This window comes from Procambarus clarkii, chromosome 15, assembly GCF_040958095.1.
Source record: "Procambarus clarkii isolate CNS0578487 chromosome 15, FALCON_Pclarkii_2.0, whole genome shotgun sequence".
Classification (NCBI taxonomy): domain Eukaryota; kingdom Metazoa; phylum Arthropoda; class Malacostraca; order Decapoda; family Cambaridae; genus Procambarus; species Procambarus clarkii.
In genome coordinates this window covers 14,791,059-14,816,486 of record NC_091164.1, presented here as the reverse complement: position 1 = coordinate 14,816,486, position 25,428 = coordinate 14,791,059, and the positions used below count along the sequence as shown (strand labels likewise).

At 45.0% G+C, this 25,428-nt stretch overlaps 1 protein-coding gene across 1 annotated transcript in view; it reads right to left on the bottom strand.

Moving 5' to 3' along the window:
* Window positions 1–214: 214 nt before the first annotated feature.
* Window positions 215–25,428, bottom strand: part of LOC123750849 (kynurenine formamidase-like) — a 59,655-nt gene continuing 34,441 nt past the window's right edge. The window contains exon 4 of the mRNA XM_069325041.1: window positions 215–384. Coding sequence (XP_069181142.1) covers window positions 215–384 — 170 coding nt within the window. The remainder of the gene's footprint in view (window positions 385–25,428) is intronic.

Sequence of the window (25,428 nt, the reverse complement as noted above, 5' to 3'; positions counted from 1 at the left end):
AGCCGAAGCTCAACCACCCCAATCACAACTAGGCGAGTACACGCACACTTATAATTACAAAACACACACAAACGCACGTTCACAATTACTAGGATGCAAATTAGTATGTGTGTGTGTGTATTTTGGGTCCTTGATCCAGAGGCGGGACCAAGAAGCTGAAGCTCAACCCCCCCCCTCCCCAAGCGCAACTAGGTGAGTACACGCACACTCACAGTTACTCAAGTAAACAAACGCGCACACTCTGCCACAATTTCACCTGTGTGATGAGCTGGGCTCCAGCAGACCATCCGGCCACCACAACACTGCGGCTGCCCCGCTCCCTGGCTAGCCGGCACGCCCACACCACCGCCGCCCGCACCTCCTCTACTATCTCCTCCACACTCACTGCCGATGAAGAATACAACACATTACTTACCTGTATACTCAACGTATTACATAATATTAACATATCTAAAAAAATGATTACCAATAGAACAATCTTTGGATTGCAGTACGTGAGTAGTTTCATAACTCTTGTCTGCAGACAATAACAGATGCCCCAGTCCCTGATCTAAGAACATTTCTCTGAAGAATTTTTCTAAAAATATGGATACAAATAACAGTATTCGCGAATATCTTTATTATTAAGTATTCACGGACACAAGGATAACAAAAATTTGGTCACTAAAAATGTAAAGAAGAAACGTATTTTGTAAATGCGTAAACAACCTTTAGGTGAACTGGTCTTCACCGGCTGTACATGAAGGCCTGAGGGACACTTGATAAGATATCTGAGCCCTGCTGAGGATAATTACCAACCACATTTATGGTAGAAAACCTTCATTTTATAGTTATGAAGCATCTCAAATTATTTACACATCAATAGATAATTCTTCATGCAACATCAATCCTTGACACACAACACTAACACACTAACACTGATACACATTCCAAATTCATTTTGTAACAGAACATTTTTGGCATAGCAATTTATTTTGACATAGTATTATATGTCAAAATAAATATTTTGATATAGCAAGTAACAAGCCACATTGACACAACAGGTCGAAACCCATTTTGATACATCAGTTCATAATCTACCGTGACACACCAAGGTGCTCACCAAGTAACAACACTCCATGACTCACCAAGTAGCAACACACCATGACTCACCAAGTAACAACACACCATGACTCACCAAGTAACAACACACCATGACTCACCAAGTAACAACACACCATGACTCACCAAGTAGCAACACACCATGACTCACCAAGTAACAACACACCATGACTCACCAAGTAACAACACACCATGACTCACCAAGTAACAACACACCATGACTTCCCAAGTAGCAAACACACCATGACTCACCAAGTAACAACACACCATGACTCACCAAGTAACAACACACCATGACTCACCAAGTACAACACACCATGACTCACCAAGTAGCAACACACCATGACTCACCAAGTAGCAACACACCATGACTCACCAAGTAGCAACACACCATGACTCACCAAGTAGCAACACACCATGACTCACCTCACCAAGTAGCAACACACCATGACTCACCAAGTAACAACACACCATGACTCACCAAGTAACAACACACCATGACTCACCAAGTAGCAACACACCATGACTCACCAAATAGCAACACTCCATGACTCACCAAGTAGCAACACACCATGACTCACCAAGTAGCAACACACCATGACTCACCAAGTAGCAACACACCATGACTCACCAAGTAGCAACACACCATGACTCAACCACAATGTACAAACAGACAATCACACAAATATAAAAACAAGAGTACATACAGGATACGCAGAATACAGTAATAAAACATGAAAAGAATTTAAATACAAGAAGAACCAAAAGTGAAATACACATGATACATAGCATACAACAAACCCCTACACGGGCACATAATACAGAACAAAAATCAGAACAGGACACATAATCAGTAGAAGAAACACAGAGCATCAATAATAGAAAACAAAACCACACAGGGAACCGTAAGTATAAAAACAAACAAAAAGTAAAAAAAAAAAAACATGCAAACGACCAGAAGGCCGTAAGGACACAAGTACATACAATAAACTATCGCCACACCAAACACACCAATACAGCAGCACACAGTACAACCAGTCACGCATAAGACACACAGAGCCGGAAGTATAAAACCACACCGAACCACACAGAACATATACAGGAAGACACGGACACACAGACACACACGCAAACCTCACTCATGCAAATTAACAAACAAAAAAAACGGAAAGCAAAACCTGCCCCACTCAGACACACAAAAGCAACCACACCCTACAACCACGCACCCATGCACAAACAACACAACATACAGAAATCATTTAGGAGGATATTTCTCAGGGAACTTCCACGACAGATACTTCCGCTTATTAAGCCTCCCATATCAAATAATCTGTTCGGTAGGGAAACGGCCCTCACGACACCGTGGGTACAGCGTCGTACTCTCTATATCACACACACACACACTCTCAAACACACACTCTCACACACACACACACTCTCAAACACACACACACACACACACACACACACACACACACACACACACTCACACACATACACTCTCACACACACACACTCTCACACACACCCCACCTCCCCCTGAACCCCTGGCAACTACCTCACAGGAGGAGGAGCCTACCCAAGTAGCAAGGACCATAGAACAACCTCCTACACTTGTAGGGAGTGTGGGTGAAATTGGATATAAGAAAGTGAGCTTCAAGGTAATGTACTCAAACATTGATGGGATTACCAATAAAGCAAGTGAACTGGCAGAAAGGGTGCAAGAAGAAAACCCTGATGTAATAGGACTAACAGAAACAAAATTGTCAGGAGTCATAACAGATGCTGTGTTTCCAAAGGACTACTATATAGTAAGGAAAGAGAGGGAAGGGAGAGGAGGTGGAGGAGTGGCCCTGCTGATAAGGAAGGACTGGAGTTTTGATGAGATGGAAATTCCGGGCTGTGACAGATTCAGAGATTACATAACAGGAACTATAACAATGGGTGGACCTAAGATAATAGTGACAGTCATTTACAACCCTCCCCTAAATGACAGAAGACCTAGACAGGAGTTTGATAGGAACAACATGGCAACCATTAATATAATAGAGAGAGCAGCTTCAGTTGCCTGCAGGAATGGCTTAAGACTCTTAATCATGGGTGATTTCAACCATGGAAAGATAGACTGGGAGAATGGGGACCCACATGGTGGTGCAGATACGTGGCGAGCTAAACTCTTGGAAGTGGCAACAAGGAATTTTCTGAGCCAGCATGTCAAGGAACCCACAAGAATGAGAGGCAATGACGAACCAGCTAGACTCGACTTAATATTCACCCTAAATGAGTCAGAAATAAGGGAAGTCAAAGTTGAAGCCCCCATAGGAATGAGTGACCACAGTGTACTGACCTTTGAGTACTTGGTGGAGGTAGGGATAACCTATTCAAGGATGGGAGTGGAGGGGAAAAGACTGAATTACCGAAGAGGAAAATATGACGAGATGAGGAACTTCCTAATGGGAATACCATGGGAAACAGAACTTAGAGACAAGAATGTGCAGGTCATGATGGATATTGTCACCCAAAAGTGCCAGGAAGCTGCAGACAGGTTTATCCCCGTCCAAAAGGAGAAAAACGAAAAACAACAGAAAAACCCATGGTTCAACCAGGAATGTAAGGTAGCGAAACAACTGAGTAAAAGAACATGGAGAAACTACAGAAATAACAGAACACCAGAGAGCAGGGAGAGGTACCAGAGGGCCAGAAATGAGTACATCAGAGTGAGGAGGGAAGCAGAGAGACAGTTTGAAAATGACATCGCGAGTAAAGCCAAGACCCAACCAAAGCTGCTCCACAGCCATATCAGGAGGAAAACAGCAGTGAAGGAACAAGTGATGAAGCTGCGGAAAGGGGAGAACAGATACACAGAGAATGACAAGGAGGTGTGTGAAGAACTCAACAAGAGATTCCAGGAGGTCTTCACAATAGAACAAGGAGAAGCCCCTGCACTAAATGAGGAGGCGGCAACCTTGGAAACCTTGGAGGAATTTGACCTCACTAGTGATGAGGTCAAAAGGTGTCTGCTGGAGCTAGATGTGACAAAAGCTGTTGGGCCTGATAGAATCTCACCATGGATACTAAAGGAAGGTGCAGAAGCACTAAGTGTGCCACTCTCTATGGTGTATAACAGGTCACTGGAAACAGGAGACTTACCAGAAAGTTGGAAGACAGCTAACGTGGTCCCAATATACAAAAAGGGTGACAGGCAAGAGGCACTGAATTACAGGCCAGTTTCCTTAACTTGTATACCATGCAAGGTGCTGGAGAAGATCGTGAGGAAAAGGCTCGTAGAGCATCTGGAGGGAAATAACTTTGTAACGCACCACCAACATGGGTTCAGAGATGGTAAATCGTGCCTCACAGGGTTAATAGAATTTTATGACCAGGCAACGAAAATTAGGCAGGAAAGAGAAGGGTGGGCCGACTGCATTTTCCTGGATTGCCAAAAAGCCTTCGACACAGTACCCCATAAAAGGCTGTTAAAAAAGTTGGAGCAACAGGCAGGAGTAAAAGGGAAGGTGCTCCAGTGGATAAGGGAGTACTTAAGCAACAGGAAACAGCGAGTAACGGTGAGGGGGAAGACATCAGAGTGGCGAGATGTCACCAGCGGAGTCCCACAGGGCTCAGTACTTGGACCCATCCTGTTTCTAATATATGTGAACGATCTTCCAGAGGGTATAGACTCATTCCTCTCGATGTTTGCTGATGATGCAAAAATTATGAGAAGAATCAAGACGGATGAAGATAGACAGAGACTACAGGATGACCTGGATAAACTGGAGGAATGGTCTAGAAAATGGCTGCTGAAGTTCAACTCTGGAAAGTGTAAGGTGATGAAATTAGGCGAAGGGAGCAGGAGGCTGAACACAAGGTATCATCTGGGAGGGGAAATCCTGCAAGAATCAAATAGAGAGAAGGATCTGGGGGTTGATATCACACCGAACCTGTCCCCAGAGGCCCACATCAAAAGAATATCATCAGCGGCATATGCTAGACTGGCCAACATAAGAACTGCCTTCAGAAACTTGTGTAAGGAATCTTTCAGAACCCTGTATACCACTTATGTAAGACCAATCCTGGAGTATGCAGCTCCAGCCTGGAGTCCATACCTAGTTAAACACAAGACAAAGTTAGAGAAGATTCAGCGGTATGCCACCAGGCTCGTCCCGGAACTGAGAGGATTGAGCTACGAGGAAAGGCTAAAGGAGCTGAACCTCACATCCCTGGAAAACAGAAGAGTAAGGGGAGACATGATAACCACCTACAAAATTCTCAGGGGAATTGACAGGGTGGACAAAGACAAACTCTTCAGCACGGGTGGGACACGAACAAGGGGACACAGGTGGAAACTTAGTACCCAGATGAGCCACAGAGACGTTAGAAAGAATTTTTTCAGTGTCAGAGTAGTTAATAAATGGAATGCACTAGGAAGTGATGTGGTGGAGGCTGACTCCATACACAGTTTCAAATGTAGGTATGATAGAGCCCAGTAGGCTCAGGAATCTGTACACCAGTTGATTGACAGTTGAGAGGCGGGACCAAAGAGCCAAAGCTCAACCCCCGCAAGCACAATTAGGTGAGTACAATTAGGTGAGTACACACACAGTAGCTCAGTAGCCGGTAGGGGCTACTTCATGGCTCAGTAGCCGTGAGCCGGTAGGGGGACACACACGATTAGTGAGGTCCGCGGAAATTCGTCAATTTCTCGGGACATTGAAGGAGTATAGAGGCTAGATCATAGTGTTTGGCCTCTCGCAGTGTGTAGCTAGCAGGGTGCAACATAGCATAGATTTGGCGAAGATTTGGCGAAGATTTGGCGAAGAAACTAAAGTGGAGCTAGTGGCATCACCAGTGCATGTAAGTGTGCGACCTGACCGAGTGGGGCGACCCGCCATGGAACTACCTGATTGTGTTGTTGAGTGGTGACTGTGATCAGTGGTACAGTAAATTAGTGAACTGTCACACAACGATAGAGTGACTGACTCCAGAGCTTTGTGTAGACAGAGAAGAACCGACCTCATCAATCTACTAGCACTTAGTGAATCACCTAGTGGGACACAACGACGGATAACCATCGTCATCATACATCGACCTTACTCATCTGGTTGTGTGAGCGGGAGGAGTCTGGTATGTACCCCCTCTCTGGTCAATTAATCAGGTGTACAGATTGAGGTAAAATATTATCAAATTCTTGTTCAGGATATCATGTATATATAAAAATCTCAGGGTGGCTCATTTAGGTAGAGGTAACACTTAAGGGATCTCGTGACACATTCACGCACGTCTTCCTCCGAAGATGAATGGATGCTCGACGGTGCTTACTCTGGGTAGCCCTGGTTCCTTCTTCCGTGGCCCACGATGAATCCACTATGACTCTATGACGAATCTACCCTGGCCACAGGCCAGCCAGATCACCGTCCCACTGGGTGCTTCGTCGCGGAGGCCTTCAACCACAATCCAGCCTGTAGTTGGCAGGTACCGATCAGCTCCGCTGTGTAGGCCACTCCACGACCAATACTAGGGTTGCAAGCCCTAGGCAGGAGCCTCGTGTGATCCCGCTGATCACTCTCCTCACTAAGCACCACAGTGGCTAGTCTATTCCACCAGCCAGCCCCGGATAAGGCGATTCCCAACACTGCCACGCCACAGGCAGGCTAATACTCTCAACAGAGTTCGTCCGGGGGTGACTCATAGCTTCTTCAAAGCAGACTGGTGAAGAGACCTTGGCTGCCTTGGGTAGACTGATCCATCATCCAATACAGCAGTCCCAGGTCGACTCTGCAATCAGATACGTCATTAATACTGGGACGCTCTAGGGGAACCTCACTCACAGGCTTAGACACAAACGTCCACCTCTTTGCTCCATAGATGGCGTTCACTGTCTAAGCACCACCTCACCAGAGGTCAGCAGCGGCTACGTTATGAGCTGATTAAGACAGGAATCCAGCACCTGTGGCCGGTATATCCCGTCCTCATTAGATGGCGTCGTCCATTTGGAGTGGGTTTCGGGAGCGGACTCACAGATGGCGTTGTCGTCACTGCTCCGTGCTCCGACGCTGGACTCGGGTCCGTAACACTCTCTCCCTCTCTCTCTCTCTCTCTCGCTCTCTCTCTCTCCCTCCCTCTCTTTCCTTCCCTCTCCCTCTCTGCCCACACACACACACACACACACACACACACACACACACACACATCCTGGCCGGGGAGGATTTACTGGGCGCAAATCCTTAACTATACCTCTGTTTAACGCAACAGTAAAATGTGTACTTGGTTGTAACAACGATTCTTCACGGCGGGGATCGTATTCCAGGGACCTGCCCGAAACGCTACGCGTACTAGTGGCTGTACAAGAATGTAACAACTCTTGTATATATCTCAAAAAAGGAAAAAAAAAAAGGAGATGCTGCTTTACCCATAGAACTATAAACCTACGGAACAGCCTACCCATGTAAAGCCGTAAATGTCAAAATCTTGGGGCCTCGTAGCCTGGTGGATAGCGCGCAGGACTCGTAATTCTGTGGCGCGGGTTCGATTCCCGCACGAGGCAGAAACAAATGGGCAAAGTTTCTTTCACCCTAAGTGCCCCTGTTACCTAGCAGTAAATAGGTACCTGGGAGTTAGTCAGCTGTCACGGGCTGCTTCCTGGGGGTGTGTGTGTGGTGTGTGGGGAAAAAAAAAAAAAAAAAAAGTAGTTAGTAAACAGTTGATTGACAGTTGAGAGGCGGGCCGAAAGAGCAAAGCTCAACCCCCGCAAAACACAACTAGTAAACACACACACACACACACACACACACACACACACACACACACACACACACACACACACACACTATATCGGTGCTAAGAGGATTAAGGAGCAGAATACTGGTGATATATAGTGACAAGTTGGAGGGACCTACGCCTGGCAGCGGCGTGGATGAAGACAGCAGGCCTACACACCACTGTCAACAGTACTTAACACCTGTTTGTGCTGCGGGATTTGGAATTGGTGGTAAGGTAAAGCCTCTCACAAAGTCAGTCAGTCAATTGGTGTACAGTGTTATTGCTTTTTAATAGTTAGTCTTGGATATAAGTTAACAAACTGAAACGAATATCAAGGGAAATGGGCGGCTCATGTGGGAACTTGTTTCTGACACCCAAGTGTGAAAAACACTCCGCTCTACCTACACGGAGACAACTCTCCCCCCCCCCCCCCTTCTCTAACCCCCACCCCCTCCCAACAGAGCAGTGACTGTAAACACACTGCCTCCCAACCATATGCATTTAACAGTCCCTCTATAATCCCCCCATACACCCTTGCCATCCCCACACACCCTCGCCATCCCCTCCCTCTCTCCCACCTCCTCCCCCCCATCAATACTCACTCAGACACACCTACCTCCCTCCCCCCCCTCTCTTTGTCTCCCCCCCCCCTCTCTCTCTCTCTCTCTCTCTCTCTCTCTCTCTCTCTCTCTCTCTCTCTCTCTCTCTCTCTCTCTCTCTCTCTCTCTCTCTCTCTCTCCTCTCTCTCCCTCTCTCTCTCCTCTCTCTCTCCCTCTCTCTCTCCCTCTCTCTCTCCCTCTCTCTCTCCCTCTCTCTCCCTCTCTCTCTCCCTCTCTCTCTCCCTCTCTCTCTCCCTCTCTCTCTCCCTCTCTCTCTCCCTCTCTCTCCCTCTCTCTCCCTCTCTCTCCCTCCCTCTCGCTCACTCTATCTCTCTCTCTCTCTCTCTCTCTCTCTCTCTCTCCCTCTCTCTCTCTCTCTCTCTCTCTCTCTCTCTCTCTCTCTCTCTCTCTCTCTCTCTCCCTCTCTCTCTCTCTCTCTCTCTCTCTCTCTCTCTCTCTCTCTCTCTCTCTCTCTCTCTCTCTCTCTCTCTCTCTCTCTCTCTCTCTCTCTCTCTCCCCTCTCTCTCTCTCTCTCTCTCTCTCTCTCTCTCTCTCTCTCTCTCTCTCTCTCTCTCTCTCTCTCTCTCTCTCTCTCTCTCTCTCTCTCTCTTGTCTCTCTCTCTCTCTCTCTCTCTCTCTCTCTCTCTCTCTCTCTCTCTCTCTCTCTCTCTCTCTCTCTCTCTCTCTCTCTCTCTCTCTCTCTCTTCTCTCTCTCTCTCTCTTCTCTCTCTCTCTCTCTCTCTCTCTCTCTCTCTCTCTCTCTCTCTCTCTCTCTCTCTCTCTCTCTCTCTCTCTCTCTCTCTCTCTCTCTCTCTCTCTCTCTCTCGGGCAAAACATGGAAGGGACACGAACTCGGGCTTACGCACACAGGATGTCAATCGCGGCTGGAACAAATTCAGAGGAAGGGGTGGAACAGGAAGCCTGGATGAAGGGAGTATTCCAGCAAATGTGGGAGGAATTCAATGAAGAACTGAGGGTAATGAGGGAGACAGTTGCCAACCTGCAGGTTGAACTAAGGGCAGCAAAGGAGGAGATAAGAAGCCTGAAGGAGACTTCTCCACAATACCAGACACAAACCGTGCCTCAGGGAGACAGGAATGCTACTGTGGAGGGGACCTCCACACCTCAGCTCTCATTTGCTGAAATACTTAAAACGAGCCCTGAAGCTAGGTCTGCCGTTAAGGAAGTTGCCATGGAAGTGTCTTCCTCTCAGGAAGCGGCTAGATGTACTAGCCGGCTGATAGAGAGAAATAGAGCAGTAGTAGTAGCAGGCATTAAGGAGCAAACAGGGACCAGACCAAAGGAGCGGAGAGACAAGGACAAAAACATGATTAAAGAAATCCTTAAAGAGGTAAGGATGGAGGGAGCTGAGCAAAAAGTTGAAAAGGTTTTCAGGCTTGGAAAGTACAACAAGGACAGAGACCGAATGATAAAGGTGGTTTTCATGAGCGAAATTGCGAAAGAGGAACTATTAGAAAGGAAGTGCTGTCTAGTAGGTGTAGAGAGGTTCAAAAGAGTATTCTTGCAGAGGGATATGACAAGGGAAGAGAGAATGCAAGCAGCAGACGCGAGGAAGGAGCGCAGGGAGAGAGAAAGGAATCAGGCAGCCACACCCCTGATCCCTACAATCCCAGAGGGGAATGGGGAACCCTCCTCAAACAGTGCATTAGCCACAGGGAGTGCGGCACCACCCCCTCATTCCACCCAACAGACACCCTACCTGCCCCAACCCCTGTCAGCCCCCCACTAAGTACCCACCTAAGGCACCTTCCCCCCACCCACCCCTCTCCTCCCACTCACCCCCCTCCTCCCACTCCCCCCTCCCCCCAGGACCTCCCTTCTTCCCCATCCCCCAAGCCCTCCCTTCTCCCACATGCCCTTCCGTCCCTCCCACCCACAAGCCCTCCATTCTCCCCCACCCCCCTAAGCTCCCCACTCTCCCCCACCCCACCTAAGCCTTCCCCTCTCCACCACTCCCCAAAACCCTCCCCTCTTCCTCAACCACCTCAGCCTTCCCTTTCCCCCCACGCCCCCCAAGCCCTCCCCACATTATTACCCCCCCAAACCCCCCTTTCTCCCCCATCCCCCCACCCCCCCAACCCTCCCCCTCTCACCAACCCCCCCAACCCTCCCCCCCTCACCCACTCCCCCTACCCTCCCCCTCCCCCCCTACCCCCCCAAGCCCTTCCTCCTCCACCAGTCTCCCCATACCAGATCCTCCCAGCTCCCGCTCACCCCAGACCCCACAGGTCCCCCCCAGAGGAGAAGCAGAAGAGAGTTAGTTTCAGGGCAATGTACTCGAACATAGATGGGATCACAAGCAAGGCAAGTGAACTAAGGGAAAGAGCACAAGAAGTGAACCCAGATGTAATTCGACTCACTGAAACAAAACTCTCAGGAATCATAACGAATGCCGTGTTTCCCCAGGAGTACACAATAATAAGGAAAGAGAGGGAAGGTAGGGGAGGAGGAGGAGTGGCCCTACTCATGAGAAAAGAATGGAATTTTAAGGAGATGGCTATCCCAGGCTGTGAGGGTTTCAGAGACTACATAGCAGGCACCATGACAATGGGAGGACCAAGGATAGTAGAAGCAGTAATATATAATCCTCCACCAAATGACAGAAGACCCAGTCAAGAGTACGAAAGCAACAACATGGCAGTTAACACTATAATTGAGAGGGCAGCCTCTTCTGCCTGTAGATATAGATCCCACCTGCTCATCATGGGGACTTCAATCACGGCAGGATTCATTGGGAGAACAAGGAACCGCATGGAGGCGAGGATACGTGGAGAGCCAAACTATTGGAGGTGGCGACTAGAAACTTCTTAACCCAGCATGTCAGTGAACCCACAAGGATGAGAGGAAATGACGAACCAGTGAAACTCGACCTGGTTTTCACCCTGAACGACTCTGACATAAGAGAAATCAGTTTTGAGGACCCAGTAGGAATGAGCGACCACAGTGTATTGGTGTTTGAGTACCTGATTGAAGAAGGGTTATTGAACTCGAGGAGGGATATCGGAACCAAAAGGTTAGCATACCAAAAGGGAAACTATGAGGAGATAAGAAAATGCCTAGCAGATATAGCATGGGAAACAGAGCTCAGGAAAAAGACGGCCCAAGATATGATGGAATACATCACGGAAAAATGCAAGGACGCAGCAAACAAGTTTGTACGAGTCCAAAAGGAAAACAGTGAAATGAAGATGAGAAACCCATGGTTTAATCAGAGATGTAGGCTAGCTAAGCAGCAAAGTAAAAGGGCATGGAGAAACTATAGGAATAACAGGACATTGGAGAGCAGAGAAAGATACCAGAATGCCAGGAATGAATATGTTAGGATGAGAAGAGAGGCAGAAAGACAATACGAAAATGACATTGCAAGCAAGGCAAAGACTCAGCCTAAATTGCTGCATAGCCACATCAGGAGAAAAACAACAGTAAAGGAACAGGTTATGAAATTAAGGATAGGGGCAGAAGGATTCACTACAAACGACAAGGAAGTGTGTGAGGAACTGAATAAGAAATTCCAAGAGGTCTTCACCTTAGAGCAAGGAGAAATCCCAGAGATAAGAGAGGGAATAGCTAACCAGGAACCACTGGAAGAGTTTGAGATTACCAGCGGGGAAGTAAGGAAGTGTTTAAATGAATTGGATGTGACAAAGGCTATAGACCCAGATGGAATCTCCCCTTGGATAGTAAAGGAAGGAGCAGAAGAACTGTGCCTCCCGCTCTCCATGGTGTATAACAAATCACTGGCAACAGGGGAACTGCCAGAAATTTGGAAAGCAGCTAACGTAGTCCCGATATACAAGAAAGGGGATAGACAGGAGGCACTGAATTACAGACCAGTGTCCCTAACCTGCATACCATTTAAGATGATGGAGAAGATTGTGCGAAGAAAGCTAGTAGAGCACCTGGAGCGAAAGAACTTTGTAACACAGCACCAACATGGATTCAGGGATGGCAGGTCCTGCCTTACAGGGTTACTTGAATTCTACGACCAGGCAACAAAAATAAGGCAAAAAAGAGAAGGGTGGGCAGACTGCATATTTTTGGATTGTCAGAAAGCCTTTGACACAGTGCCACACAAGAGGCTAGTGAAAAAACTGGAGATGCAGGCTGGAGTGAAAGGGAAGGTACTCCGTTGGATACAGGAGTACCTAAGTAACAGGAGACAATGAGTCAGTGTGAGGGGTGAGGTCTCAGATTGGCGAGACGTTACGAGTGGAGTACCGCAGGGGTCAGTCCTTGTACCTATACTGTTTCTGATATATGTAAATGATCTTCCAGAGGATATAGAATCGTTTCTCTCAATGTTTGCCGATGATGCAAAAATTATGAGGAGGATTGAAACTGAGGACGATAGTAGGAGGCTACAAGATGACCTAGACAGACTGAGTGAATGGTCCAACAAATGGCTGTTGAAGTTCAACCCGAGTAATTGCAAAGTAATGAAACTAGGTGGTGGAAATAGGAGGCCAAACACAGGATACAGAATAGGAGATGAAGTACTTAATGAAACGAACAGAGAGAAAGATCTAGGAGTTGATATCACACCAAACCTGTCTCCTGAAGCCCACATAAAAAGAATAACGTCTGCGGCATATGCGAGGCTGGCTAACATCAGAACAGCGTTCAGGAACCTGTGTAAGGAATCATTCAGAATCTTGTACACCACATATGTAAGACCAATCCTGGAGTATGCGGCCCCAGCATGGAGCCCGTACCTTGTCAAGCACAAGACGATGCTGGGAAAAGTCCAAAGGTATGCCACTAGACTAGTCCCAGAACTAAGAGGCATGAGTTACGAGGAAAGGCTGCGGGAAATGCACCTTACGACACTGGAAGACAGAAGAGTAAGGGGAGACATGATCACAACCTACAAAATCCTCAGAGGAATCGACCGGGTAAACAAGGATAAACTATTCAACACTGGTGGGACGCGAACAAGGGGACACAGGTGGAAACTGAGTACCCACATGAGCCACAGAGACGTTAGAAGGAACTTTTTCAGTGTCAGAGTAGTTAGCGGATGGAATGCATTAGGCAGTGATGTGGTGGAGGCTGACTCCATACACAGTTTTAAATGTAGATATGATAGAGCCCAGTAGGCTCAGGAATCTGTTCACCAGTTGATTGACAGTTGAGAGGCGGGACCAAAGAGCCAAAGCTCAACCCCCGCAAGCACAAATAGGTGAGTACACACACACACACACACACACACACACACAAACACACACACACACACACACACATATACACACACACACACACACACCTCCCCCCCCCCTCTCTCCCTCACCTGCTCTCTCCTTCTCCATCTCTCTCCCTCTCCTCTCTCTCCCTCTCTTTCTCCCTCCCGCCTCTCTCTCCATCTCCTCCCCACTCCCCTTCTACTTTTTTCTCACTTCAGTGGAAGGGTCGGATCGCCCCCACTTACCCATTTATCTCTCCCTTTATAACTCCCTTTCTCTCTCTCTCTTTCTCTCTCTCTCTCTCTCTCTCTCTCTCTCTCTCTCTCTCTCTCTCTCTCTCTCTCTCTCTCTCTCTCTCTCTCTCTCTCTCTCTCTCTCTCTCTCTCTCTCTCTCTCTCTCTCTCTCTCCCATCCCGCTCTGCCCTCCTGACAAAGCCTATTACAACACAACTATAGGAACAGGGGCAAGCATGGCAGCCAGAGGTACCAGGGGAACCGGCAAGAGCCAAGGTGAAGAATTGAAGGAAATGTTCACCCAGTTTCTGGAGAACATCAAGAGTGAGATGCAAGAAATGATGCAGGAAATGAAGAACGAAATAAGCAACCTGAAAAGAAAGCTGATAGCAGCAAAGGAGGAGATTAGAGCCCTCAAAGAGAATGATATCCAGGCTGAGACTCAGAAAAACATCCAGGGAGAAGGTGGTAATAGTTTTTTGGATGAGAATGCCACAATAAAAGCAACATTTGCAGAAATACTAAAAAAAAATAACTCTGAAGTAATGACTGCAGTAATGGAGGTGGCCATGAAAGCAGCCACCTCACAGGAGGTGGCACGCTCCACTAGCCAACTGCTGGAAAGGAACAGATCAGTGGTTGCTGTGGGTATTAAAGAGCAGGAAGGCTCTAATAGGACAGAGTGGAATGACAAGGACAAAGCAGCAGTGAATGAAGTACTAAAGGCACTAGACATGGAAGGGGCTGAGCATAGCATTGAGAAGGTTTTCAGGCTAGGTTGGTACAACAAAGACCGAGACCGAATGATAAAGATAGTGTTTGCAAACGAGAGCACAAAGAAGAAGATTCTATCAAGTAATAGCTCCCTGAAAAATGTGGGAAAATTATAAAATGTATTCCTCCAGAGAAACCTGACAAGGGAGGAGAGATCCGTGGCGGCAGAAGTAAGGAAGAGGCGCAGGGCGAGAGGGGAAAACCTGGAAGTCACAGCTCCCAACACAACACCCCCAGAGGCGAGGGGGGAACCCACAACCAGCTACCCAGTAACACCAGAAGGGAGGACAACCCCGCCACCCTCCTCTGCATAGAAAACCCCCCTACCCCAAACCCTCCCTGCCCCCACTCAAATGTTCAGCCAAATCTCCCTCCCCCCACACCCAATCCCCACCCTTCTACCCCTCCCCTCCTCCCGAGTCCTTCCCCCCTCTTTCCTTCCTGTCCTCCCTCCCCTTTCACCCCATTCCCTCCCTGTCCCTCCCCCTTCACTGGATCCCCCGCCCCTAATCCCAGTATCCTCTGAGACCCTGTTATCCACCTCACAGATCCTCACACCCATTTAACAGCCTCCTCCACCAGCAGAACACTCACCAAGGAGGCAATTTGAGAAGGGACAGAAGAAAGTGAGCCTCAAAGTGATGTACACTAACATAGATGGAATTACAAATAAAGCAAATGAGCTTGGAGAACGGGTACAAGAGGAAAACCCAGACATAATAGCCCTCACAGAAACAAAGCTCTCGAAAACAATAACAAACGCAGTGTTCCCACAGGAATATTATGTTATGAGGAAAGAGAGGGAAGGAAGAGGTGGGCGTGGTGTAGCTCTGCTGGTAAGAAAAGGCTGGGATTTTGAGGAGATGGATATTCAGGGATGTGAAGGTTTCAGTGACTACATAGCAGGTACCGTAACAAATGAAGGGAAAAAAATTATAGTCGTAGTCATACATAATCCACCACCAAATGACAGAAGACCTAGACAGGAATATGATAGAAACAACATGGCCACCATTAACATAATAGAAAGAGCAGCTTCTGTTGCTAGCAGGAATGGATCTGGACTACTAATTATGGGAGACTTCAACCATGGGAAGATAGATTTGAAGAACAGAGACCCGCATGGAGGATCAGAAACATGGAGAGCTAAGCTGCTGGACGTGGCAACAAGAAACTTCCTAAGCTAGCACATCAAAGAACCAACAAGAATGAGAGGAGAAGATGAACCAGCAATGCTTGATTTGATATTTACCCTAAATGAGTGGGATATAAGGGAAGTTAAGATGGAAGCGCCCTTGGGAATGAGTGACCACAGTGTATTGAACTTTGAGTACCTGGTAGAGCTAGGACTTTTCTATCCCAAAAAAGAACTAGGAATCAAAAGGCTGGAATACCGAAAGGGGAATTATGAACAGATGAGAAGTTTCCTAAGTGAAATACCTTGGGACACAGACCTCAGAGATAAGTCTGTAAAGGGTATGATGGACTATGTTACCCAAAAGTGTCAGGAGGCAGTAAACGGGTTCATCCCGGCCCAAAGAAAAAAATCCGAAAAGCAACAGAAGAATCCATGGGCATGTATGGAAGCGAAGAAACTGAACAAAAGAGCGTGGAAGAACTTCCGGAATAACAGAACACCAGAAAGCAGAGAGAGATACCAGAGAACCAGGAATGAGTACGTCAGGGTGAGAAGAGAAGCAGAGAAAAGTTTTGAAAATGATATAGCAAACAAAGCCAAGACCTAACCAAAGCTACTCCACAGTCACATCAGAAGGAAAACAACAGTGGAAGAACAGGTATTGAAACTTCGAACAGGCGAGGACAGGTATACTGAGAATGACAGAGAGGTGTGTGAAGAACTCAACGAGGTTCTAGGAGGTCTTCACAATAGAACAAGGTGAGGTCACTGTGCTAGGAGAAAGGGAGGTAAACCAGGTGGCCTTGGAAGAGTTCGAAATTTCGAGAGAGGAGGTCAAGAGACACCTGCTGGATCTGGATGGTAGAAAGGCTGTTTGTCCAGATGGGATCTCACCATTGATACTGAAAGAGTGTGCAGAGGCACTTTGCTTGCCATAGTGTATAGTAAGTCACTGGAGACAGGAGACCTACCAGAAATATGACAGACAGCGAATGTGGTCCCAATATACAAAAAGGGCGACAGGCAAGAGGCACTGAACTACAGGCCAGTCTCCTTGACTTGTATACCATGCAAGGTGATGGAGAAGATCGTGAGAAAAAACCTGATAACACATCTGGAGAGAAGGGACTTTGTGACAAATCGCCAACACGGGTTCAGGGAGGGTAAATCTTGCCTTACAGGCTTGATAGAAATCTACGATAGTAGTGTAAAGTGCGACTAGAGCGACGCGCACCAGCTGTCAGGTAGCACACAGGTGAGTGCCACCCGACAGGTGGCGCGCGGGTGTCTAGTCACACAGGGTTTTGGGGGATTTTCGGGGAAGTTTGGCGCGTTTCGGACGCGTGTGAACGTCTGGTGTTATGGTATGTGGTCAGGAAAGAGGGGAGATCATGATGTTGGATGGCAGGTGGTGCGCGTCGTTGCCGTCGCGACGCGTCGTTGCCGTCGCAGCGCGTCGTTACCGTCGCACAGGTTTGGGAGGGGAATTTCCCGGAAGTTTGGCGCGTGTCGGTCTTGAGTGGTGGGTGAGCAGCCCACCCCCTCCGCCGCGTGGGTCTAGTCCTCGGGTGTTATGGTAAGTGGTTAGGAAAGATGAGAGTAGTGTGAGAGTACGTGGTAGAGTAAGTGATAGAGTAAGAAAATAGAAGGAAGAGGGAGGAAGGAGTAAAAGAATATGTATGTGTGTTTGTCATAGACTTAATCCTGTGTGATGATGATCGTGAGTAGAGGAAGAGAGGGGAACCAGCATAGTGGTTATATTGTTTGGGGAGGGGGGGGGGAGGGAGAGGAGAACGCCCATACCTGAGAGGAAGGTCTAGACGTCCATTAGCTTCCTCCTACAGGAAGTCGTAAGTGCGAGAGGAGGGTATGAGAGAGCACCCTCCTGCGGAAGTGTCCCATTTCGTCTTAAAGGGTTTTCAATGTTCATCCCACGGCGGGTCCCCTTACACTGTGGATTCTGGTAAGGAGGGGGCGAGGTACTTACTCCTGCCGACAGACAGACCAACACCTGTCAGCCATCAATCAATCACTCCCACCCCCCCCATCCCCACCCGCTCCCATACCATCAACCATTGTTCTGTGCAAAACCTTTTAGTATGTGTAAGCTATATCGCACCGTGATCAACATGGTGAGAGCAATAACGAGGGAAAAGTAAACACATTATATAAATTTATTCCGCGACGGGGTAAGCGTACTGGTCGCAGGTTGGAGCCCGACTGATCAACTTTCCAACTAGTCCGGGTATTTCTCCTCCGACACCGGAAGTGGTGGGGCACCCATTACCATTGCGTTTCGCCAGGGTCCGCGACTCTCTCTCCATCTGTCTCTGTCTCTCTGTCTCTCTCTGTCTCTCTATCTCTCTCTCTCTCTATGTCTCCCTCTCTCGCTCTGTCTCCCTGTCTCTCTCTCTCTCTATCTCTCTCTGTCTCTCAGTCTCTCTCTCTCTGTCTCCCTGTCTCTCTATCTCTCTCTCTCTCTATCTCCCTCTCTCTCTGTCTCCCTGTCTCTCTCTCTCTATCTGTCTCTCTCTCTGTCTCTCTCTCTCTGTCTCCCTGTCTCTCTATCTCTCTGTCTCTCTCTGTCTCTCTCTATCTCTCTCTCTCTCTCTCTCTCTCTCTCTCTCTCTCTGTCTCTCTCTCTCTCTCTCTCTGTCTCCATGTCTCTCTCTCTCTATCTGTCTATGTCTCTGTCTCTCTGTCTCTCTGTCTCTCTCTCTCTATCTCTCTCTCTCTCTCCTTCATATTGTTCATTCATTCATAGTTCCTTTCATTAAAACTATTTCAGTTTTACTTATATAAACAAAGCCAGGGACTAGTTTTTACTAATACATCTTCTCTAGTATCCAATGATTTTCTTCGAGATTTAAAACACAGCTATTTCAAACATATTAAAATACAATAATTTGGTATCGAGCTTCAGCTCCTATCCTGCCTTAGTCCCCTGCCCTATAATGAATACTAACAGTCCTACCCCTCTAAAATTAGAAAATAATCATATTTCAAACGTAGTTCAATACAGTAATTTAGTTACCGAGCTCCAGCTCCTGTCCCCCACCTTACTTCCCGCACACATCTTCGTTAATACTTATTCGAATTCCGGGAAATTTCTACCCTCTGTGTTTCAGACTTAGGTTAGTAAATCCAAACAATTATCAAACTCCAGCTCTTGTCCCCGGCTTAGTTCATTTGTACAAGATCGTTAGTAATAGATCAATTTTCCGAAATTTAAAGCAGTCATACTTCAAAGTTAGTAAATAATATCAAGTCAGTTACTGAGCTCTAGCTCTCGTCCCCCAACTTAGTTCTCTCGCGTATATTTGTAAATAACCTATCAATTTCACTGAAATTTCTACCCTCTATATTTCAGACTTAGTTTAGTAAATCCAAACAATTATCAAACTCTAGCTCTTGTCCCCGGCTTAGTTCATTTGTACAAGATCGTTAGTAACAGATCAATTTTCCCGAAATTTAAAGCAGACATACTTCAAATTTAGTAAATAATATCAAGTCAGTTACTGAGCTCTAGCTCTCGTCCCCCAACTTAGTTCTCTCTCGTATATTTGTAAATAACCCACCAATTTCACTGAAATTTAAAGCAGTCATACTTCAAAGATAGTAAATAAGATCAAGACAGTTACTGAGCTCTAGCTCTCGTCCCCCATCTTAGTTCTCTCTCGTATATTTGTAAATAACCCAGCAATTTCACTGTAATTTCTACCCTCTGTATTTCATAGTAAATATGATGTAAACAATTATAAAACTCTAGCTCCTGTCCTCTGTCCAAGTCCACTCCTATAAATTTATTACTATCAGTCCAATTCTCCTGAGATTTGAACACCAACTACGATTTCAGTCATAGTAAATAAAACCGGTTCAGTTATCAAGTTTCAACTCTTGCGCCCCCCCCCCTCAGCTTAGTTCATTTTTTTGTACAAGTTCTTTATTTTCCAACTAAATCACCTTGAGATTTAAGATCGCTTTATTTCTAACGTAGTAAAATTAATCTGGACATTAACCAAGCTCCATTTCCTCAGTCTTAGATCATCGAACATAATTATATCCGTTCAAGCCCCTCTCCAGCCTAATTAGCCCTCTGTAACACAATGTAACGCAACGTAGCGTAACGCAAATCAACTTTTTGCTGTCCAAAATGTCATTTTGAAACGAAAAGTGCGGGCTAGCCCATCTCCATTACATCTCTTACCATATAAATAATTGATGTCTATCAGTTTTAGCCCTCTGTAACACAATGTACCGTCTCGTAACGTAACGCAAATCAACTTTTTGCAGTCCGAAATGACATTTTTAAATAAAAAGTATGACTTAGCCCATCTCCTTTACATCTCCTTCCATATGAATATTACAGTCTACCAGTTTTAGCCCTCTGTAACACAATGTAGCGTAACGGGGAAAATCAACTTCTCGGATGAGCAAATAACATTATTGAAAATGACATCAATGTTTTGCCTTTACATCCAAACACAAGAAAAATATTACCGCTTTTCTTGAGAAACTTATATGTTGAGATCATATCTCCAGAGTCCACACAATAAGCCACACATCACACATCTTCTGTTTTCAATTCGCAGCTCGCATCTAATTTAATGTTATTTTTTTTGCAGAAACTATGTTTTGAGGTTATGCTCAATGTCGGCAATTACTATTCGTATCATCAAACTCCTTCAGTCATCAAATTCACATTTCATATCGCGTGTGTAGATTAGAGAGAGAGAGAAGGCAAACATAGCGTGCAGCTAGTCAAAACTTATCATAACAGATATGATTTCACAGAGTTTTCAACCTTTGCCAGTTTTTTCAATGTTATCTCTTCACTCGTGCTAAGTGAGTCAGACAAAAATGTGTCATTTCATTTCATTATTAGCCATGCAATATGTTATTAGCTAGGTAGTCAAAACATATAACAAGCGTTATTTCACAGGAATTTTTTCTAGCAAATATGCTTCCTTTAAGCAGTTCAACACATCAAACACCAGCAGTCCGTGAAATTCCCTTTAGTCAATAATCATCCTTTACAGTATTTCTTGACTAAAATAGCACTCCAAAACATAAGTGGTCATTTTTATTCTCACTGTCGCACTATAGTCAATAAGTTGTTTCGCAGAGTGACAAGTTATGCATAGTGACGAGATTTCATGGTGTGCATAGTTTAAGAGAGTTCACACTGTATTAATTACGGCCATGGATATCTTATGTTATGTTTATGAAGATCATCACTTATTATTTTTATCATTTTCTAGCCCCACAGCTTTACAGTCTTCTCTTATTCTTTTTCAAATAAAGTTTGCTTACTGTTTTCCATTGTTATATGATTTACTTCGTCGGAATCTCCGAGGTGGGTTCACCAGTGTAACGAGACAGTACACGAATGTGGAGAACAGGCACACAGGCTTAGATCTCATGTTTCATTGTCATTTCATAACTAAAATCATCCATCAATCAACAGAAAAAGTCATATTCATCATCATCGTTCCTAACTAAAATTATATGTCGTTAAGTAAGAAATATAGTCAAAGACACTCTTCGAGACATCAAGGACTTACTTCTTAACTAAAGTAGCCTTCACTTTGCTAAAATAGTCTTATTCATCATTGTTCATAACTAAAATTATATGACGTTAAGTAAGAAATATAGTCAAAGACACTCTTCGAGACATCAAGGACTTACTCAAAGACATCAAAATTGATCTGCAAGATATCTTCGAGACATCAAAGTTACTCTTCATTACATCAAAGTCTCATTCAAATACTACTCATGTTCTCAGAAGTCATTCTCAAAGTCCTCACTGATTTTCTCAGAGTCAGCAAAGTTATTCTCGGAGTCACCTTCGTTCTTCAGAGAAACTTTCCAAAACATCTTTGTTCATCAAAGTTATTCTCGGAGTCATCAAAGGTATTCTCTAACTCACTTTTGGTCATTAAAGTTAATTTCTATGTTATAAAAGTTTGTCTCAGAGACATCTAAGTTCATCTTAGAGTCATCAAATGTAATCTCTAACTCACTTTTGTTCATCAAATTTGATCTCAGAGTTAACAAAGGTAATCTCTAACTCACTCTCGTTCATCAAAGTTGTTTCAAAGACATCAAAGTTAATCTCAGAGTTATCCAAAGATATTCTCATGTCCACAAAGTTATTCCAAGAGACGTCAAAGTTGATCAAAGTTATTCTCAGAATCATCAAAGAGATCTCTAATTCACCTTCGTTCACCAAAAAGTTGTTCTCTAAGACACATTCGTTCATCAAAGAAACTCTCCGTCCATCATGTTATTCTTTAAGTCATCTTCAGTCATAAAATTTCTCTCCAAAATGTAACTAGTTCAGCTTTTCATACAATACCGACGCTTCTGTTAAAATATATTTTCTTAGTCACTTTACCCTAAAACTGTTCTCAGAACTACACTGTCCCAATCCTACGTATCCTATCCTCTCCACCCAATGTTGCTTAGTTAGCGTAACGTTCCTAAACCTGACTTTACCTATCCTAACTTAACTTACCATACCTTTACCTATCGTACATAACTTAACCTGCATAACATAACTTTACCTATCCTAACAGGACTTACCTTACATTACCTATCTTACTTAACTTAACCTGCACAACCTAACTTACATAACTTATCTTACCTATCCTAAAGTAACCTAACTTGCTTTACCTAACTTAATCTACATTCCCAAACTGCTGTATCCTAACTTATCTAGTCCAAACCAGCCATGATCTAACATACATAATTATTCCTGCTTGTCTTTGTGTTTCGTCAATCATTGTCTCATATTCATTTACTCATTTCAAGGGTTAATTTCTCAAATTGGCATTTTTGCATTTCAAGTGTTATTTGTTTAAGATTGGGAGTTTAACCATTTCAAAGGATTTTTGTTATATATATATATGGGAATTTACTCGTTTCAAGGGCAAATTTCTCAAATGGTCATTTTTGCAGATCAAGGGTTATTTGTTAAAGTTCATCAAGTTGCTCATAAGTTGTATTTATTATGTTTGTTATTATTTATTTATTCGTATTCCCCAACCCCATAACCTAACCTTCCAGATGTAGTTTATTGTGTTTTTGACGGATTTGTTGAATATATTATCCTTTTCCTAACCTTTCAGATGTAGTTTATTGTGTTTTTTGACGTATTTGTTGAATATATTATCCTTTTCCTAACCTTTCAGATGTAGTTTATTGTGTTTTTTGACGTATTTGTTGAATATATTATCTTTTTTCTAACCTTTCAGATGTAGTTTTGTTTCTCCTTTGTATATTTTTACCCAAACCCATCACCCCACTTAACCTTCTTTCCTTCTTTTACTTTGTTTTCACATATAAGTTCATTCTTTATCTTAGTAATAATAAAAATTACAATAGTAAAGAATCAGATCTACTAAGAAAAAACAAGAGAGCAAGTGAGTGAGAGCATGAAATGAGGAGAAAAGAGTAAGAGAGAGGGGGGAGGAAGAGCATTAAATTTCAGTGAAATTGGTGGGTTATTTACAAATATACGAGAGAGAACTAAGTTGGGGGACGAGAGCTAGAGCTCAGTAACTGACTTGATATTATTTACTAACTTTGAAGTATGTCTGCTTTAAATTTCAGGAAAATTGATCTGTTACTAACGATCTTGTACAAATGAACTAAGCCGGGGACAAGAGCTAGAGTTTGATAATTGTTTGGATTTACTAAACTAAGTCTGAAATATAGAGGGTAGAAATTTCAGTGAAATTGATGGGTTATTTACAAATATACGCGAGAGAACTAAGTTGGGGGACGAGAGCTAGAGCTCAGTAACCGACTTGATATTATTTACTAACTTTGAAGTATGACTGCTTTAAATTTCGGAAAATTGATCTATTACTAACGATCTTGTACAAATGAACTAAGCCGGGGACAAGAGCTGGAGTTTGATAATTGTTTGGATTTACTAAACTAAGTCTGAAATACAGAGGGTAGAAATTTCCCGGAATTCGAATAAGTATTAACGAAGATGTGTGAGGGAAGTAAGGTGGGGGACAGGAGCTGGAGCTCGGTAACTAAATTACTGTATTGAACTACGTTTGAAATATGATTATTTTCTAATTTTAGAGGGGTAGGACTGTTAGTATTCATTATAGGGCGGGGGACTAAGGCAGGATAGGAGCTGAAGCTCGATACCAAATTATTGAATTTTAATATGTTTGAAATAGCTGTGTTTTAAATCTCGAAGAAAATCATTGGGGGGGGGGGCTGCACCTGCTCACCCACCACTCAAGACCGACACGCGCCAAACTTCCGGGAAATTCCCCTCCCAAACCTGTGCGACGGTAACGACGCGCTGCGACGGCAACGACGCGTCGCGACGGCAACGACGCGCACCACCTGCCATCCAACATCATGATCTCCCCTCTTTCCTGACCACATACCATAACACCAGACGCTCACACGCGTCCGAAACGCGCCAAACTTCCCCGAAAATCCCCCAAAACCCTGTGTGACTAGACACCTGCGCGCTACCTGTCGGGTGGCACTCACCTGAGTGACACCTGGCAGCTGGCGCGCGTCGCTCTAGTCGCACTTTACACTACTTACGATCTGGTGACAAATATTAAGCAAGAAAGAGAGGGCTGGGCGGAATGCATTTTCTTGGATTGTCGGAAAGCTTTTGACACAGTACCGCATAAGAGGCTGGTACATAAGCTGGAGAGACAGGCAGGTGTAGCTGGTATGGTGCTCCAGTGGATAAGGGAGTATCTAAGCAATAGGAAGCAGAGAGTTACGGTGAGGGGTGAGACCTCCGATTGGCGTAAAGACACCAGTGGAGTCCCACAGGGCTCTGTAATCGGTCCTATCTTGTTTCTGATATATGTAAATGATCTCCCGGAGGGTATCGATTCATTTCTCTCAATGTTTGCTGACGATGCTAAAATTATGAGAAGGATTAAAACAGAAGAGGAATGTTTGAGGCTTCAAGAAGACCTAGACAAGCTGAAGGAATGGTCGAACAAATGGTTGTTAGAGTTTAACCCAAGCAAATGTAATGTAATGAAGATAGCTGCAGGGAGCAGGAGGCCAGATACAAGGTATCATCTGGGAGAGGAAATTCTTCAGAAGTCAGAGTAGGAAAAACACTTGGGGGTTGATATCACACCAGACCTGTCTCCTGCAGCACATATCAAGCGGATAACATCAGCGGCATATGCCAGGCTGGCCAACATACGAACGGCATTCAGAAACTTGTGTAAAGAATCATTCAGAACATTGTATGCCACATATGTCAGGCCAATCCTGGAGTATGCAGCCCCAGCATCGAGTCCATATCTAGTGAAGGATAAGACTAAACTGGAAAAGGTTCAAATGTTTGCCACCAACTAGTACCTGAGCTGAGAGGTATGAGCTACGAGGAGAGACTACGGGAATTAAACCTCACTTCGCTGGAAGAAAGAAGAGTTAGGGGGGACATGATCACCACATTCAAGATTCTGAAGGGAATTGATAGGGTAGATAAAGACAGTCTATTTAACACAAGGGGAACACGCACAAGGGGACACAGGTGGAAACAGTGCCCAAATGAGGCACAGAGATATTAGAAAGAACTTTTTTAGTGTCAGAGTGGTTGACAAATGGAATG